Raw genomic sequence first — 18,571 nt, forward strand, 5'->3', positions numbered from 1 at the left:
CTAAATGTTTCCAACCGGCGAAGATGCTCCACTAGGGGGGTCCACGTTTCGCAAGCGTAGAGAAGGGAGGGAATGACCGTGGCCGAGAAGACCTGAAGCTTCGTGCGGAGCGACAGACCAGGTAGCTTCCACACAGCGTTACGCAACCGATGAAAAGATATTGCCGCTCGACTGATTCGGAGTGAGACCTCTGCTGATAAACTGGAGCTGGTCATGAGCACACTGCCCAGGTATGGGAAACTCTCTACTCTCTCCACAACTGCCCCATCACCGATTGGGAGTTGTGGGGGCGGAGTGCCCGATGGTACAAAATACCCAGGCAGGTGCTTAGTTTTGGTGGGGCTGATGGTAAGGCCCCACCTCTTAGTGGCACACTCCAGCCTCAGCAGCAGCGTCTCCAACTCCTCTTCTGAATGAGCAGCTATTACCAAATCATCGGCATACATAACGTGGTTGACCAATAGGGAGCCATCCCTTGATCGCACCCGGGCGTCGATCAGCCTCCCATTATATCTGTACCAAATGGTAATTCCCCCGGTACAGCTATTGAAGGCTTCACGAACTACGCAGTCGAAATAGATGTTAAATAATGTGGGAGCCAGAGGACATCCCTGTCGCACCCCAAGGTGTACAGGGAAAGGCTCCGACTCCTGGCCACGTAGTTTTACCCGGGCCCGCTCACCATCATGAAGGTCCTTAATGATCGTGAGCAGAGGGTCAGGGACTCCGAAAGCACGAAGAACAACCCAGAGCCCAGTCCTACTGATGGTATCATAGGCCTTGACCAGGTCAATAAAGCAGAGATGTAGGTCTTTTTGGAATTCCCTACACCTCTGCTGTAGCAGACGGACAGAAAATATGGCATCTGTGCAGGACCGCCCTTTCCTGAAACCACATTGGGGCTCCGCAAGCCTCTCCTCAGCATGCCTAGCAAGGCGATGTTGAATAATCCTTGCCAGGACCTTACCCGGCACACTGAGGAGTGAGATGCCCCTGTAGTTGTTACAGTCTGTGCGGTCCCCCTTCTTAAAGAGGGGGACCACCAGGGCATCCTTCCAGTCCTGCGGAACCCGTCCAGTGGTCCAGACTGTTGTTATGATGTCATATAGGGCAGTCTGTGCACAAACGCCACCCTCCCTCAGCATTTCGCCTGGGAGATCATCTCTGCCCGGTGCCTTCCCTGGTCTCAGACTCCGGATCGCCCTCAGTACTTCCTCAACAGCCGGTACCTCAGCCAGCCACTCACAGGGGGTGACCTCTTCCAATATTTGAGGCACCGCAGCCTCAGCAGGGTTATCCCCACTTTGTGCCATGATGTTTTCCTGGCTGAGAGATTTTCCCTCCCCCAGGACCTCACAGAAATGCTCAGCAAATCTGCAAACCTGTTCCTGGGGGTCGGAGATTGGATCACCGTTTTTTCCTCTAATGATGGTAATAGGTGTGGCGCTGCAGGTTACTTTTTTGATGGAGTTAAATAGTGATTTGTGATCGCGGGCCACTGAGGCAGACTCCATCTCCTCAGCAACCCGCGACCACCACCCATCCTTACAGCGCCTTACGGCTCTCCGAACCTCCGAGCGAAGGCTGCGGTAAACCTCCTCATTCTCTGACGTGGGATGCTGTAGGCGATGAGAGTGGGCCTGTCGCTTTTTCTCAATTAACCTGAACACCTCCTCCGTCAGCCAGGGTTCCCGGGGAGGTCTGGACCGCGTACCCAAAGCAGCCATTGCAGCTGCATGAGTCACAGTCTTAAACCTCGCCCATTTACCCTCGACATCAGGTGGAGTGGGGGACGATGCCAACCCCAGCTGCAAGCGATGATGAAATTCTCGCTTGCAACTTTCATCAGCTAACTTAGACCAGGCCACTTTTGGTTGGAATGGGATCCTGGGTGTACACCCACCACCGGAGTGGAAGAATGGCAGGCGCATCTTACAGATGACTAGTCGATGGTCAGAGGGCAGATCAGCTCCACGGTAGGTCCTGGTGTCAAGGACATGGGCTCGCATCCGCTGGTCCGTCACTACGTAGTCCAGCAGATGTTCTTGCTTGGACCCGGCATGCATCCATGATGTTGTGTGGATGCGCCGATGCCGGAAGAGCGTGTTGGTAATTACAAGCCCATGGGCTGCACAGAAATCTAGCAGCCTCCTACCGTTGTTATTGAGCTGATCTGGCCCATGCCTTCCAATCACTCCAGACCAGGTGCCAGCATCATGACCAACTCGGGCATTGAAGTCACCCAACAAGATGACTCTGTCCCGAGTGGCCACTTTAGCCAGCACCTGTGACAGTAGGTCATAGAAAGCGTCTGACTCATCGGCTTTGCCTGCATCCCTCCACGGATGTTCGTCTTCGGTGGGGGCGTAAGTAACCACGACCACCACTCCTCGCCTCTGGTTGATGGGAAGGCGAGCCCAAAGTATCCTGGGGCTTACAGCTTCCCACACCTCACCGCCACGCTCCCACGCCCCCTTCATTCTTTTGTTCAGAAGAAGAGCCACACCCTGTTGTTTGGCAGTCTCCTGCCCCGAGTAGAGGACTGTCCACCCCTCATGGTGGCAGGAGCCAGAACCGGTCCACCGGACCTCCTGAATGCCACAGAGATCCAGGCGGTACCGGTCCAGCTCCCGACACACACACACGTACACACACGCACGTACACACACGCACGTACACACACGCACGTACACACACGTACACACACACACACGTACACACGTACACACTTGAGCACCACGCCCAGCAGGGCCTCACACAGCAGTAGGCACAGGTAGACTAGCAAGAACGAGTTCATAGACCTGCACACACACACGTACACACACACACGTACACACACACACGTACACACACACACACACACGTACACACACACACGTGTACACACACACACGTACACACACGTACACACACACACACGTACACACACACACGTACACACACACGTACACACTTGAGCACCACTCCCAGCAGGGCCTCACACAGCAGCAGGCACAGGTAGACTAGCAAGAACGAGTTCATAGACCTGCACACACGTACACACACATACACGTACATACGTACACACACACGCACGTACACACACGTACACACACACACACCGACTTGAGCACCACTCCCAGCAGGGCCTCACACAGCAGCAGGCACAGGTAGACCAGCAGGAACGAGTTCATAGACCTGCACACACGTACACACACATACACGTACACACACACACACGTACACACACGTACACACACACACACGTACACACACACACACGTACACACACACACACACACGTACACACGTACACACTTGAGCACCACTCCCAGCAGGGCCTCACACAGCAGTAGGCACAGGTAGACCAGCAGGAACGAGTTCATAGACCTGCACACACGTACACATACATACACGTACATACACACACGTACACACGTACACACACACATACACGTACACACACACGTACACACACACACACGTACACACATACACACACGTACACACGTACACACACACGTACACTTGAGCACTACTCCCAGCAGGGCCTCACACAGCAGCAGGCACAGGTAGACTAGCAAGAACGAGTTCATAGACCTGTACACACACACGTACACACACACACGTGCGTACACACGTTCACACGTACGCACACACACGTACGCACACACACGTACGCACACACACGTACGCACACACACGTACGCACACACACACACGTACACACACACGTACACACACACACACGTACACACACACACGTACGTACACACACGTACACACACACACACACGTACACACACACACGTACGTACACACACGTACACACACACACACACGTACACACACACGTACACACACACACGTACGCACACGTACACACACACACACGTACACACACACACACACGTACGTACACACACACACACGTAAACACACACACACGTACACACACACGTACACGCACACGTACACACACACACGTACACACACACACACACGTACACACACACACACATGTACGTACACACACACACGCGTACACACACACACGTGCGTACACACACACACGTACACACACACACACGCGTACACACACACACACACGTACACACGTACACACACACGTACACACACACACACGTACACACACACACACGTACACACACACACGTACACACGTACACACACACACACACACGCGTACACACACACGCACACACGTACACACACACGCACACACGTACACACACACACGTACACACACACGTACACACACACACGTACACACACACACACGTACACACACACACGTACACACACACACGTACACACACACACACGCGTACACACACACACACGTACGTACACACACACACGTACACACACACAAACATGTACACACACACACACACGTACACACACACGCAGACATGTACACACACATATACACACATGTGCACACACACACACAAGCACAAACATATACACACACATATACACACGTGCACACACGCACACACACATACACACGTGCACACACGCACACACATATACACACGTGCACACACGCACACACACATATATACACGTGCACACACGCACACACACACACACACGTACACACGTACACACACACACGTACACACACACACACGTACACACACACAAGACTTACACTTCGACGACGGAGCGCTTCTGCGACTTGGAGCGGTAGTTGAGCGCCATCTTGGTCTCCATGCCGGTGTAGACCGCGGCGCCTGCAGCCACACGCACAAGGTTAAAGGTTAAAGGTTAGCGGTTAGCGGTTAGTGGTTAAAGGTTAGTGGTTAGTGGTTAAAGGTTAGTGGTTAGTGGTTAAAGGTTAGTGGTTAGCGGTTAGTGGTTAGTGGTTAGCGGTTAGCGGTTAGTGGTTAAAGGTTAGCGGTTAGGGGTTAGTGGTTAGCGGTTAGTGGTTAGCGGTTAGTGGTTAGCGGTTAAAGGTTAGCGGTTAGTGGTTAGCGGTTAGTGGTTAAAGGTTAGCGGTTAGCGGTTAGTGGTTAGTGGTTAGCAGTTAGAGGTTAGTGTTGCAGTGTTGAGTCTATGGTGCAGTGCTGAGTCTATGGTGCAGTGTTGAGTCTATGGGCAGTGTTGAGTCTATGGTGCAGTGTTGAGTCTATGGTGCAGTGTTGAGTCTATGGTGCAGTGTTGAGTCTATGGTGCAGTGCTGAGTCTATGGTGCAGTGTTGAGTCTATGGTGCAGTGTTGAGTCTTTGGTGCAGTGCTGAGTCTATGGTGCAGTGTTGAGTCTTTGGTGCAGTGCTGAGTCTATGGTGCAGTGTTGAGTCTATGGTGCAGTGTTGAGTCTATGGTGCAGTGTTGAGTCTATGGTGCAGTGTTGAGTCTATGGTGCAGTGTTGAGTCTATGGTGCAGTGTTGAGTCTATGGTGCAGTGCTGAGTCTATGGTGCAGTGTTGAGTCTATGGTGCAGTGTTGAGTCTATGGTGCAGTGTTGAGTCTATGGTGCAGTGTTGAGTCTATGGTGCAGTGCTGAGTCTATGGTGCAGTGTTGAGTCTACGGTGCAGTGTTGAGTCTATGGTGCAGTGTTGAGTCTATGGTGCAGTGTTGAGTCTATGGTGCAGTGTTGAGTCTATGGTGCAGTGTTGAGTCTATGGTGCAGTGTTGAGTCTACGGTGCAGTGTTGAGTCTATGGTGCAGTGCTGAGTCTATGGTGCAGTGTTGAGTCTATGGTGCAGTGTTGAGTCTATGGGCAGTGTTGAGTCTATGGTGCAGTGTTGAGTCTATGGGCAGTGTTGAGTCTATGGTGCAGTGTTGAGTCTATGGGCAGTGTTGAGTCTATGGTGCAGTGTTGAGTCTATGGGCAGTGTTGAGTCAATGGTGCAGTGTTGAGTCTACGGTGCCCCCCACCACCGCCACCACCACCACCACCCCCCCCCCCCCACCACCACCACCACCCCCCCCCCCCCACCACCACCACCCCCCCACCACCACCACCACCACCCCCCCACCACCACCACCACCACCACCACCCCCCCCCCCCACTACTCACCGTAGATGAAGTCGGTGTTCTTGAGCCGGGTTCCACGCAGCAGCAGATTCTCAGGTCCCAGGGCGCTGGAGGTGCGAGAGTTCAACCCTCCGCTCAGCACAAAGGTAAAGGTCTCCCCCACCCCGGTACAGCCTCAACAGAATGTCGGGGCAAGTGCTGTTAGCGAGCACCTACGAAGGCCGGCGCTGGGGGTAGCTAGTGTGTCTCTCTGTGTGAGACACTCACACAGAGAGACACAGAGACACAAAGAGACAGACAGACACATACAGAGACACACAGAGACAGACAGAGACACACAGAGACACAAAGAGACAGACAGAGACACATACAGAGCCACAGAGACACTCACACAGAGACACACAGAGACAGACAGAGACACACAAAGACACAGACAGAGACACACAGAGAGACACACAGAGAGACACCGACAGAGACACACAGAGACACGTGGAGACACAGAGAGAGACACATACAGAGAGACAGACAGAGACACATACAGAGACACAGAGAGACACACAGAGAGACACCGACAGAGACACACAGAGACACAGACAGAGACACAGACACACAGAGACAAAGACAGAGACACACGCAGACAAAGCTCCCCCGTGTAGCCTCTAACAGGCTGTAGGGGCAAGTGCTGTTAGCGAGTAGCAGCAGCACCTATGAAGGCTACCGACACTGAGGCACACGAGGGGGTGGGTGGCTACCAGCACCACGCCCGGCCGCCTTTGTCTCCCCAGCGGCGATGTTCACTACACACCGCTACACCAGCTACTCGTTTGAGGCTGAGTCTACCTAGGGGAGGGCCCAGGACCGGTTTGGATAATCGTCGCCGGTGTTGGCAGTGAGCGGGAATCGAACTCGGGGTCGCCGGGTTCGTAGCGCGATGGAATTGGCAAATCCACTAAGCTCCACGTCCTCCTGTACCACGTCACTCCATCTCTTCTCTAGCCCGTGCCACCCACTCACCCACTCACTCACCCACCCACTCACCCACCCACTCACCCATCAGCTCCATCTCTTCTCTAGCCCGTGCCACCCACTCACACACCCACTCACCCACCCACCCACTCACTCACCCACCCACTCACTCACCCACCCACCCATCAGCTCCATCTCTTCTCTAGCCCGTGCCACCCACTCACCCACTCACTCACCCACCCACTCACCCACCCACTCACCCATCAGCTCCATCTCTTCTCTAGCCCGTGCCACCCACTCACACACCCACTCACCCACCCACCCACTCACTCACCCACCCACTCACTCACCCACCCACCCATCAGCTCCATCTCTTCTCTAGCCCGTGCCACCCACTCACCTACTCACTCACTCACCCACTCACTCACCCACCCACTCACCCACCCACTCACCCACCCACTCACCCACTCACTCACCCACCCACTCACCCACCGACTCACCCACCCACTCACCCACCCATTCACCCACTCACTCACCCACCCACCCACTCACTCACCCACCCACTCACCACATCACTCCATCTCTTCTCTAGCCCGTGTCACCCACTCACCCACCCACTCACTCACCCACTCACCCACCCACTCACCCACCCACTCACCCACCCACTCACCCACCCACTCACCCACCCACTCACCCACCCACTCACCCACCGAATCACCCACCCACTCACCCACCCACTCACCCACCCATTCACCCACTCACTCACCCACCCACCCACTCACCACATCACTCCATCTCTTCTCTAGCCCGTGTCACCCACTCACCCACCCACTCACTCACCCATCAGCTCCATCTCTTCTCTAGCCCGTGCCACCCACTCACTCACCCACCCACTCACTCACCCACTCACCCACCCACTCACCCATCAGCTCCATCTCTTCTCTAGCCCGTGCCACCCACTCACCCACCCACTCACCCATCAACTCCATCTCTTCTCTAGCCCGTGCCACCCACTCACCCACTCACCCACCCACTCACCCATCAACTCCATCTCTTCTCTAGCCCGTGCCACCCACTCACCCACTCACCCACTCACCCATCCACTCACCCATCAGCTCCATCTCTTCTCTAGCCCGTGCCACCCACTCACCCACCCACTCACCCACCCACTCACCCACTCACCCACTCACCCATCCACTCACCCATCAGCTCCATCTCTTCTCTAGCCCGTGCCGCGCCCGTTTAGCCCCCTCGATCCGGCCGAACAAAAGCTGTTTAGGCATGCGGTGGCTGGGCATGCGGGCTACATGACCCAGCCAACGCAGCCTTGCCTGCCGGAGGAGCTCACCGATGGGACTTTGCCCAGATCTTTCAAGGATTTGTGAGCTCCTCACACAATCCAGCCTGCAGGTTAAACCCAGGATGGATTGTAGGCAGGCCAGCCTAAATGTTTCCAACCGGCGAAGATGCTTTATTAGGGGGGTCCACACACACACTAACAAACACACACACTGACACACTAACACACACACTAACACACACACACTAACACACACTCACTAACACACACACACACACCAACACACTCACGCTCACCAACACACTCACGCTCACCAACACACACACGCTCACCAACACACACACACTAACACACACACACACTAACACACACACACACTAACACACACACACACTAACACACACACACACTAACACACACACACACTAACACACACACACACTAACACACACACACACTAACACACACACACACTAACACACACACACACACTAACACACACACACACACACACTAACACACACACACACACTAACACACACACACACACACACTAACACACACACACTAACACACACACTAACACACACACACTAACACACACACACTAACACACGCACACTAACACACTCACGCTCACTCACTCAGGGACGCTCAGCTCCGATTCCTCCGTGTTGTGGATGGTGATGTGACCTTCAAACCTGAGGGCAAAGGGCAGGGCCAGTCACATGCCCAGGTCAACAGGTCACATGCACAGGTCAAAAGGTCACATGCACAGGTCAAAAGGTCACATGCACAGGTCAAAAGGTCACATGCACAGGTCAAAAGGTCACATGCACAGGTCAAAAGGTCACATGCACAGGTCAACAGGTCACATACCCAGGTCAACAGGTCACATGCCCAGGTAAACGGGTCACATGCCCAGGTCAACGGGTCACATGCACAGGTCATGGGGCCACTAATGCATGGCCTCAACTCACGCACAGAGGTCACCGCGCGTGTGTCGAGGTCGTTAGGTCACAGAGGCCATATCAGCTGTACAGGTAATAGGTCACCAGGTCACCTGTAGAGGTCAATAGGTCACCTGCAGGGGTAATCTGTAGAGGTCATGGTCATAAACTATGAGGCCACGGGTTAAGGTCATTTGTAGAGGTCACCAGTTGAGGTCACCGGGTCACCTGTAGAGGTCAATAGGTCACCTGTAGAGGTCAATAGGTCACCAGTAGAGGTCACCAGGTCACCAGTAGAGGTCACCACGTCACCAGTAGAGGTCAACACCTCACCTGTCGGTCAGTATCTCAACTGCCAAGGTCAATACCTCGCCAGCAGAGGTCGTGATGTCACTTGTAGAGGTCACCAGGTCGCCTTTAGAGGTCACCAGGTGACCTGTCGCGGTCACGAGGTCACCAGTAGAGGTCACCACCAGCTCACCTGTAGAGGTCGGGCTGTGGTTGGCGACATTCCACGGCGGCCGAGAAGCCAGAGAAGTCTTGGGGAGAGCGCACGCGGGGAGAGCGTGCGGGGGCAAAGTACGTCTGTCAACAACAACAACCACAACAACAACCACAACAACAACCATTACCACCACAACAACCATCACCACCACAACAACAACCATCACAACAACAACCACAACCATCACCACCACAACAACAACCATCACCACCAGACGTACTTGCCCCCCGCACGCGGGGAGAGCGTGCGGGGGCAAAGTACGTCTGTCAACAACAACAACCACAACAACAACAACCATTACCACAACAACAACCACAATCATCACCACCACAACCACAACAACAACCATCACCACCACCACAACAACCATCACCACCAGACGTACTTTGCCCCCCGCACGCGGGGAGAGCGTGCGGGGGCAAAGTACGTCTGTCAACAACAACCACCACAACAACAACAACCACAACAACAACAACCATTACCACAACAACCACAACCATCACCACGACCACAACAACCATCACCACCACAACAACAACCACCACAACCACAACCATCACCACCACCACCACAACAACCATCACCACAACAACAACCATCACCACCAGACGTACTTTGCCCCCCGCACGCGGGGAAAGCGTGCGGAGGCAAAGTACGTCTGTCAACAACAACAACCACAACAACAACCACAACCATCACAACAACAACAACCATTACCACAACAACCACAACCATCAGAACAACAACAACCACAATCATCACCACCACAACCACAACCATCACGACCACCACAACAACCATCACCACCACAACAACAACCATCACCACCAGACGTACTTTGCCCCCCGCACGCGGGGAGAGCGTGCAGGGGGCAAAGCACGTCTGTCAACAACAACCACAACAACAACAACCACAACAACAACCATTACCACAACAACCACAACCATCACAACAACAACAACCACAATCATCACCACCACAACCACAACAACAACCATCACCACGACCACAACAACAACCATCACCACGACCACAACAACCATCACCACCACCACAACAACCATCACCACGACCACAACAACCATCACCACCACCACAACAACCATCACCACCACCACAACAACCATCACCACGACCACAACAACCATCACCACCACCACAACAACCATCACCACCACCACAACAACCATCACCACCACCACAACAACCATCACCACGACCACAACAACCATCACCACCACCACAACAACCATCACCACGACCACAACAACCATCACCACGACCACAACAACCATCACCACCACCACAACAACCATCACCACGACCACAACAACCATCACCACGACCACAACAACCATCACCACCACCACAACAACCATCACCACGACCACAACAACCATCACCACGACCACAACAACCATCACCACGACCACAACAACCATCACCACCACCACAACAACCATCACCACGACCACAACAACCATCACCACGACCACAACAACCATCACCACCACCACAACAACCATCACCACGACCACAACAACCATCACCACGACCACAACAACCATCACCACCACCACAACAACCATCACCACGACCACAACAACCATCACCACCACCACAACAACCATCACCACCACCACAACAACCATCACCACGACCACAACAACCATCACCACCACCACAACAACCATCACCACGACCACAACAACCATCACCACCACCACAACAACCATCACCACGACCACAACAACCATCACCACCACCACAACAACCATCACCACCACCACAACAACCATCACCACGACCACAACAACCATCACCACCACCACAACAACCATCACCACGACCACAACAACCATCACCACCACCACAACAACCATCACCACGACCACAACAACCATCACCACGACCACAACAACCATCACCACGACCACAACAACCATCACCACCACCACAACAACCATCACCACGACCACAACAACCATCACCACGACCACAACAACCATCACCACCACCACAACAACCATCACCACGACCACAACAACCATCACCACGACCACAACAACCATCACCACCACCACAACAACCATCACCACGACCACAACAACCATCACCACCACCACAACAACCATCACCACCACCACAACAACCATCACCACGACCACAACAACCATCACCACCACCACAACAACCATCACCACGACCACAACAACCATCACCACCACCACAACAACCATCACCACGACCACAACAACCATCACCACCACCACAACAACCATCACCACGACCACAACAACCATCACCACGACCACAACAACCATCACCACCACCACAACAACCATCACCACCACCACAACAACCATCACCACGACCACAACAACCATCACCACCACCACAACAACCATCACCACCACCACAACAACCATCACCACGACCACAACAACCATCACCACCACCACAACAACCATCACCACGACCACAACAACCATCACCACCACCACAACAACCATCACCACGACAACCATCACCACGACCACAACAACCATCACCACGACCACAACAACCATCACCACCACCACAACAACCATCACCACGACCACAACAACCATCACCACGACCACAACAACCATCACCACCACCACAACAACCATCACCACGACCACAACAACCATCACCACGACCACAACAACCATCACCACCACCACAACAACCATCACCACGACCACAACAACCATCACCACCACCACAACAACCATCACCACCACCACAACAACCATCACCACGACCACAACAACCATCACCACCACCACAACAACCATCACCACGACCACAACAACCATCACCACGACCACAACAACCATCACCACCACCACAACAACCATCACCACCACCACAACAACCATCACCACGACCACAACAACCATCACCACGACCACAACAACCATCACCACGACCACAACAACCATCACCACCACCACAACAACCATCACCACCACCACAACAACCATCACCACGACCACAACAACCATCACCACCACCACAACAACCATCACCACGACCACAACAACCATCACCACCACCACAACAACCATCACCACGACCACAACAACCATCACCACCACCACAACAACCATCACCACCACCACAACAACCATCACCACCACCACAACAACCATCACCACCACCACAACAACCATCACCACCAGACGTACTTTGCCCCCCGCACGCGGGGAGAGCGTGCGGGGGCAAAGTACGTCTGTCAACAACAACAACCACAACAACAACCACAACCATCACAACAACAACAACCATTACCACAACAACCACAACCATCACAACAACAACAACCACAATCATCACCACCACAACCACAACCATCACGACCACCACAACAACCATCACCACCACAACAACAACCATCACCACCACCACAACAACCATCACCACCAGACGTACTTTGCCCCCCCCCCCGCACGCGGGGAGAGCGTGCGGGGGCAAAGTACGTCTGTCAACAACAACCACAACAACAACCACAACAACAACCACAACAACAACAACCAAAACCATCACAACAACAACCACAACCATCACCACCATCACGGTAATAAGTACGTCTGTCAAACACAACAACAACCACAATCATCACAACCATCACAACAACCACAACAACAACCATCACCACCACAACCATCACAACCACCACAACCACCACCACCACAACCACAACCATCATCACCACCACAACCACAACCATCACAACCACAACAACAACCACAACCACAACAACCATCACAACCACAACCACAACAACATCACCACCACTACAACAACCATCACCACCACAACCACATCACCACCACAACAACAACCATCATCACCACCACAACCACAACCATCACAACCACAACAACAACCATCATCACCACCACAACCACAACCATCACAACCACAACAACCATCACAACCACAACAACATCACCACAACAACAACAACCATCACCACCACAACCACATCACCACCACAACAACAACAACAACAACCATCACCACCACAACAATAACAACCATTACCTGTGAAGGTAGACACAGACAAAGGTCCCCCGTGTAGCCTCTAACAGGCTGTAGGGGCAAGTGCTGTTAGCAAGTAGCAGCAGCACCTGTGAGGGTAGACACAGACAAAGCTCCCCCGTGTAGCCTCTAACAGACTGGAGGGGCAAGTGCTGTTAGTGAGCACCTATGAAGGCTACCGGCACTGTGGCACACGAGGGGGTGGGTGGCCAGCACCACGCCCGGCCGCCTTTGTCTCTCCCCCAGTGGCGATGTTCACTACACACCGCTACACCAGCTACTCGTTTGAGGCTGAGTCGACCTAGGGGAGACTCAGGGAACGGTTCAGATAATCGTCACTGGCTTTGGCCGTGAGTGGGTGACTGTGTGGTTGACTGCGTGAGTGACTGCGTGGGTGACTGGGTGAGTGACTGCGTGGGTGACTGTGTGAGTGACTGCGTGGGTGACTGGGTGGGTGACTGGGTGAGTGACTGGGTGAGTGACTGGGTGAGTGACTGTGTGGGTGACTGTGTGGGTGACTCTATGGGTGACTCTATGGGTGACTCTATGGGTGACTCTATGGGTGACTATGTGGGTGACTTTATGAGTGACTGTGTGAGTGACTGGGTGAGTGACTGGGTGGGTGACTGAGTGGGTGACTCTATGGGTGACTCTATGGGTGACTCTGTGGGTGACTGCGTGGGTGACTGAGTGGGTTACTGTGTGGGTGTGTGAGTGACTGTGTTGGTGACTGGGTGAGTGACTGCGTGGGTGACTATGTGAGTGACTGTGTGAGTGACTCTGTAGGTGACTGTGTGGGTGACTGTGTGAGTGACTCTATGGGTGACTCTGTGGGTGACTCTATGGGTGACTGTGTGAGTGACTGTGTGGGTGTGTGAGTGACTGTGTGGGTGTGTGAGTGACTGGGTGGGTGACTCTATGGGTGACTCTGTGGGTGACTGTGTGAGTGACTGTGTGGGTGTGTGAGTGACTGTGTGAGTGACTGTGTGGGTGTGTGAGTGACTGTGGGTGTGTGAGTGACTGGGTGGGTGACTCTATGGGTGACTCTGTGGGTGACTGTGTGAGTGACTGTGTGGGTGTGTGAGTGACTGTGTGAGTGACTGTGTGGGTGTGTGAGTGACTGTGGGTGTGTGAGTGACTGAGTGGGTGACTCTATGGGTGACTCTGTGGGTGACTGTGTGAGTGACTGTGTGGGTGTGTGAGTGACTGTGTGAGTGACTGAGTGAGTGAGTGACTGGGTGATTGACTGAGTGACTGCGTGAGTGACTGAGTGACTGTGTGAGTGACTGTGTGGGTGACTCTATGGGTGACTCTGTGGGTGACTCTATGGGTGACTGTGTGAGTGACTGTGTGGGTGTGTGAGTGACTGTGTGGGTGTGTGAGTGACTGGGTGGGTGACTCTATGGGTGACTCTGTGGGTGACTGTGTGAGTGACTGTGTGGGTGTGTGCGTGACTGTGTGAGTGACTGAGTGAGTGAGTGACTGGGTGATTGACTGAGTGACTGCGTGAGTGACTGAGTGACTGTGTGAGTGACTGTGTGGGTGACTCTGTGGGTGACTGCGTGGGTGACCTTGAGGTCGGTCTCGCCGTCCAGGCTCGCCGTGGTGACGAGCGCTCGCCCATCGCTCCAGTTGGACGTGAGCAACACCAGGTCGCACGGGAACGACTCTTCACTCCGCACGTACACAATGTCCCCCACCTGCACCACCACCACAACAACATCAACAACCACCACAACATCAACCACAACCACCACAACAACAACCACTATCACCACCACCACCACCAGGTCGCACGGGAACGACTCTTCACTCCGCACGTACACAATGTCCCCCACCTGCACCACCACCACCACCACCACCACAACATCAACAACCACCACAACATCAACCACAACCACCACAACAACAACCACAACCACCACCACCACCAGGTCGCACGGGAACGACTCTTCACTCCGCACGTACACAATGTCCCCCACCTGCACCACCACCACCACAACAACAACATCAACAACCACCACAACATCAACCACAACCACCACAACAACAACCACTATCACCACCACCACCAGGTCGCACGGAAACGACTCTTCACTCCGCACGTACACAATGTCCCCCACCTGCACCACCACCACCACAACAACATCAACAACCACCACAACAACAACCACTATCACCACCACCACCAGGTCGCACGGGAACGACTCTTCACTCCGCACGTACACAATGTCCCCCACCTGCACCACCACCACCACCACAACAACATCAACAACCACCACAACATCAACCACAACCACCACAACAACAACCACTATCACCACCACCACCAGGTCGCACGGGAACGACTCTTCACTCCGCACGTACACAATGTCCCCCACCTGCACCACCACCACCACCACAACAACATCAACAACCACCACAACATCAACCACAACCACCACAACAACAACCACTATCACCACCACCACCAGGTCGCACGGGAACGACTCTTCACTCCGCACGTACACAATGTCCCCCACCTGCACCACCACCACCACAACAACATCAACAACCACCACAACATCAACCACAACCACCACAACATCAACCACTATCACCACCACCACCAGGTCGCACGGGAACGACTCTTCACTCCGCACGTACACAATGTCCCCCACCTGCACCACCACCACCACCACCACAACAACATCACCAACCACCACAACATCAACCACAACCACCACAACAACAACCACTATCACCACCACCACCAGGTCGCACGGGAACGACTCTTCACTCCGCACGTACACAATGTCCCCCACCTGCACCACCACCACCACCACAACAACATCAACAACCACCACAACATCAACCACAACCACCACAACATCAACCACAACCACCACAACAACAACCACTATCACCACCACCACCAGGTCGCACGGGAACGACTCTTCACTCCGCACGTACACAATGTCCCCCACCTGCACCACCACCACCACAACAACAACCAACACCACTATCACCACCACCACCACAACATCAACCACCACCACTACAACATCAACCACTATCACCACCACTACAACATCAACCACTATCACCACCACCACCACCACTACAACATCAACCACCACCACCACCGCTACAACATCACCATCAACCACTATCACCACCACCACCACCACTACAACATCACCATCAACCACTATCACCACCACCACCACCACTACAACATCACCATCAACCACTATCACCACCACCACCACTACAACATCACCATCAACCACTATCACCACCACCACCACCACTACAACATCACCATCAACCACTATCACCACCACCACCACCACTACAACATCACCATCAACCACTATCACCACCACCACCACCACTACAACATCACCATCAACCACTATCACCACCACCACCACCACTATAACATCACCATCAACCACTATCACCACCACCACTATAACATCACCACCAACCACTATCACCACCACCACCACTACAACATCACCACCAACCACTATCACCACCACCACCACCACTACAACATCACCATCAACCACAATCACCACCACCACCACCACTACAACATCACCATCAACCACTATCACCACCACCACCACCACTACAACATCACCATCAACCACAATCACCACCACCACCACCACTACAACATCACCATCAACCACTATCACCACCACCACCACCACTACAACATCACCATCAACCACTATCACCACCACCACCACCACAACATCACCATCAACCACTATCACCACCACCACCACCACTACAACATCACCATCAACCACAATCACCACCACCACCACCACTACAACATCACCATCAACCACTATCACCACCACCACCACCACTACAACATCACCACCAACCACTATCACCACCACCACCACTACAACATCACCATCAACCACTATCACCACCACCACCACCACTACAACATCACCATCAACCACTATCACCACCACCACTACAACATCACCATCAACCACTATCACCACCACCACCACTACAACATCACCATCAACCACTATCACCACCACCACCACTACAACATCACCACCAACCACTATCACCACCACCACTACAACATCACCATCAACCACTATCACCACCACCACCACCACTACAACATCACCATCAACCACTATCACCACCACCACCACCACTACAACATCACCATCAACCACAATCACCACCACCACCACCACTACAACATCAACCACCACCACCACCACTACAACATCACCATCAACCACTATCACCACCACCACCACCACTACAACATCACCATCAACCACTATCACCACCACCACCACCACCACTACAACATCACCATCAACCACTATCACCACCACCACCACTACAACATCACCATCAACCACTATCACCACCACCACCACCACTACAACATCACCATCAACCACTATCACCACCACCACCACCACTACAACATCACCATCAACCACTATCACCACCACCACTACAACATCACCATCAACCACTATCACCACCACCACCACCACTACAACATCACCACCAACCACTATCACCACCACCACCACCACTACAACATCACCATCAACCACTATCACCACCACCACCACCACTACAACATCACCATCAACCACTATCACCACCACCACTACAACATCACCATCAACCACTATCACCACCACCACCACTACTACAACATCACCATCATCCACTATCACCACCACCATCAACCACTATCACCACCACCACTACAACATCACCATCAACCACTATCACC

The 18,571-nt window shown here is 53.4% G+C and overlaps 1 protein-coding gene across 1 annotated transcript in view; it reads right to left on the reverse strand.

Moving 5' to 3' along the window:
* LOC144952449 (phospholipid-transporting ATPase IF-like) overlaps positions 1-18,571 on the reverse strand; it is an 88,852-nt gene that overhangs the window by 59,804 nt on the left and 10,477 nt on the right. Inside the window, 5 exon segments of the mRNA XM_078882859.1 lie at positions 4,661-4,742; positions 6,033-6,097; positions 8,901-8,957; positions 9,688-9,791; positions 15,354-15,482. Of these exon segments, the coding sequence (XP_078738985.1) occupies positions 4,661-4,742; positions 6,033-6,097; positions 8,901-8,957; positions 9,688-9,791; positions 15,354-15,482 (437 nt within the window).

This window comes from Lampetra fluviatilis, chromosome 67 (genome assembly GCF_964198595.1).
Source record: "Lampetra fluviatilis chromosome 67, kcLamFluv1.1, whole genome shotgun sequence".
In the NCBI taxonomy this organism is placed as follows: domain Eukaryota; kingdom Metazoa; phylum Chordata; class Hyperoartia; order Petromyzontiformes; family Petromyzontidae; genus Lampetra; species Lampetra fluviatilis.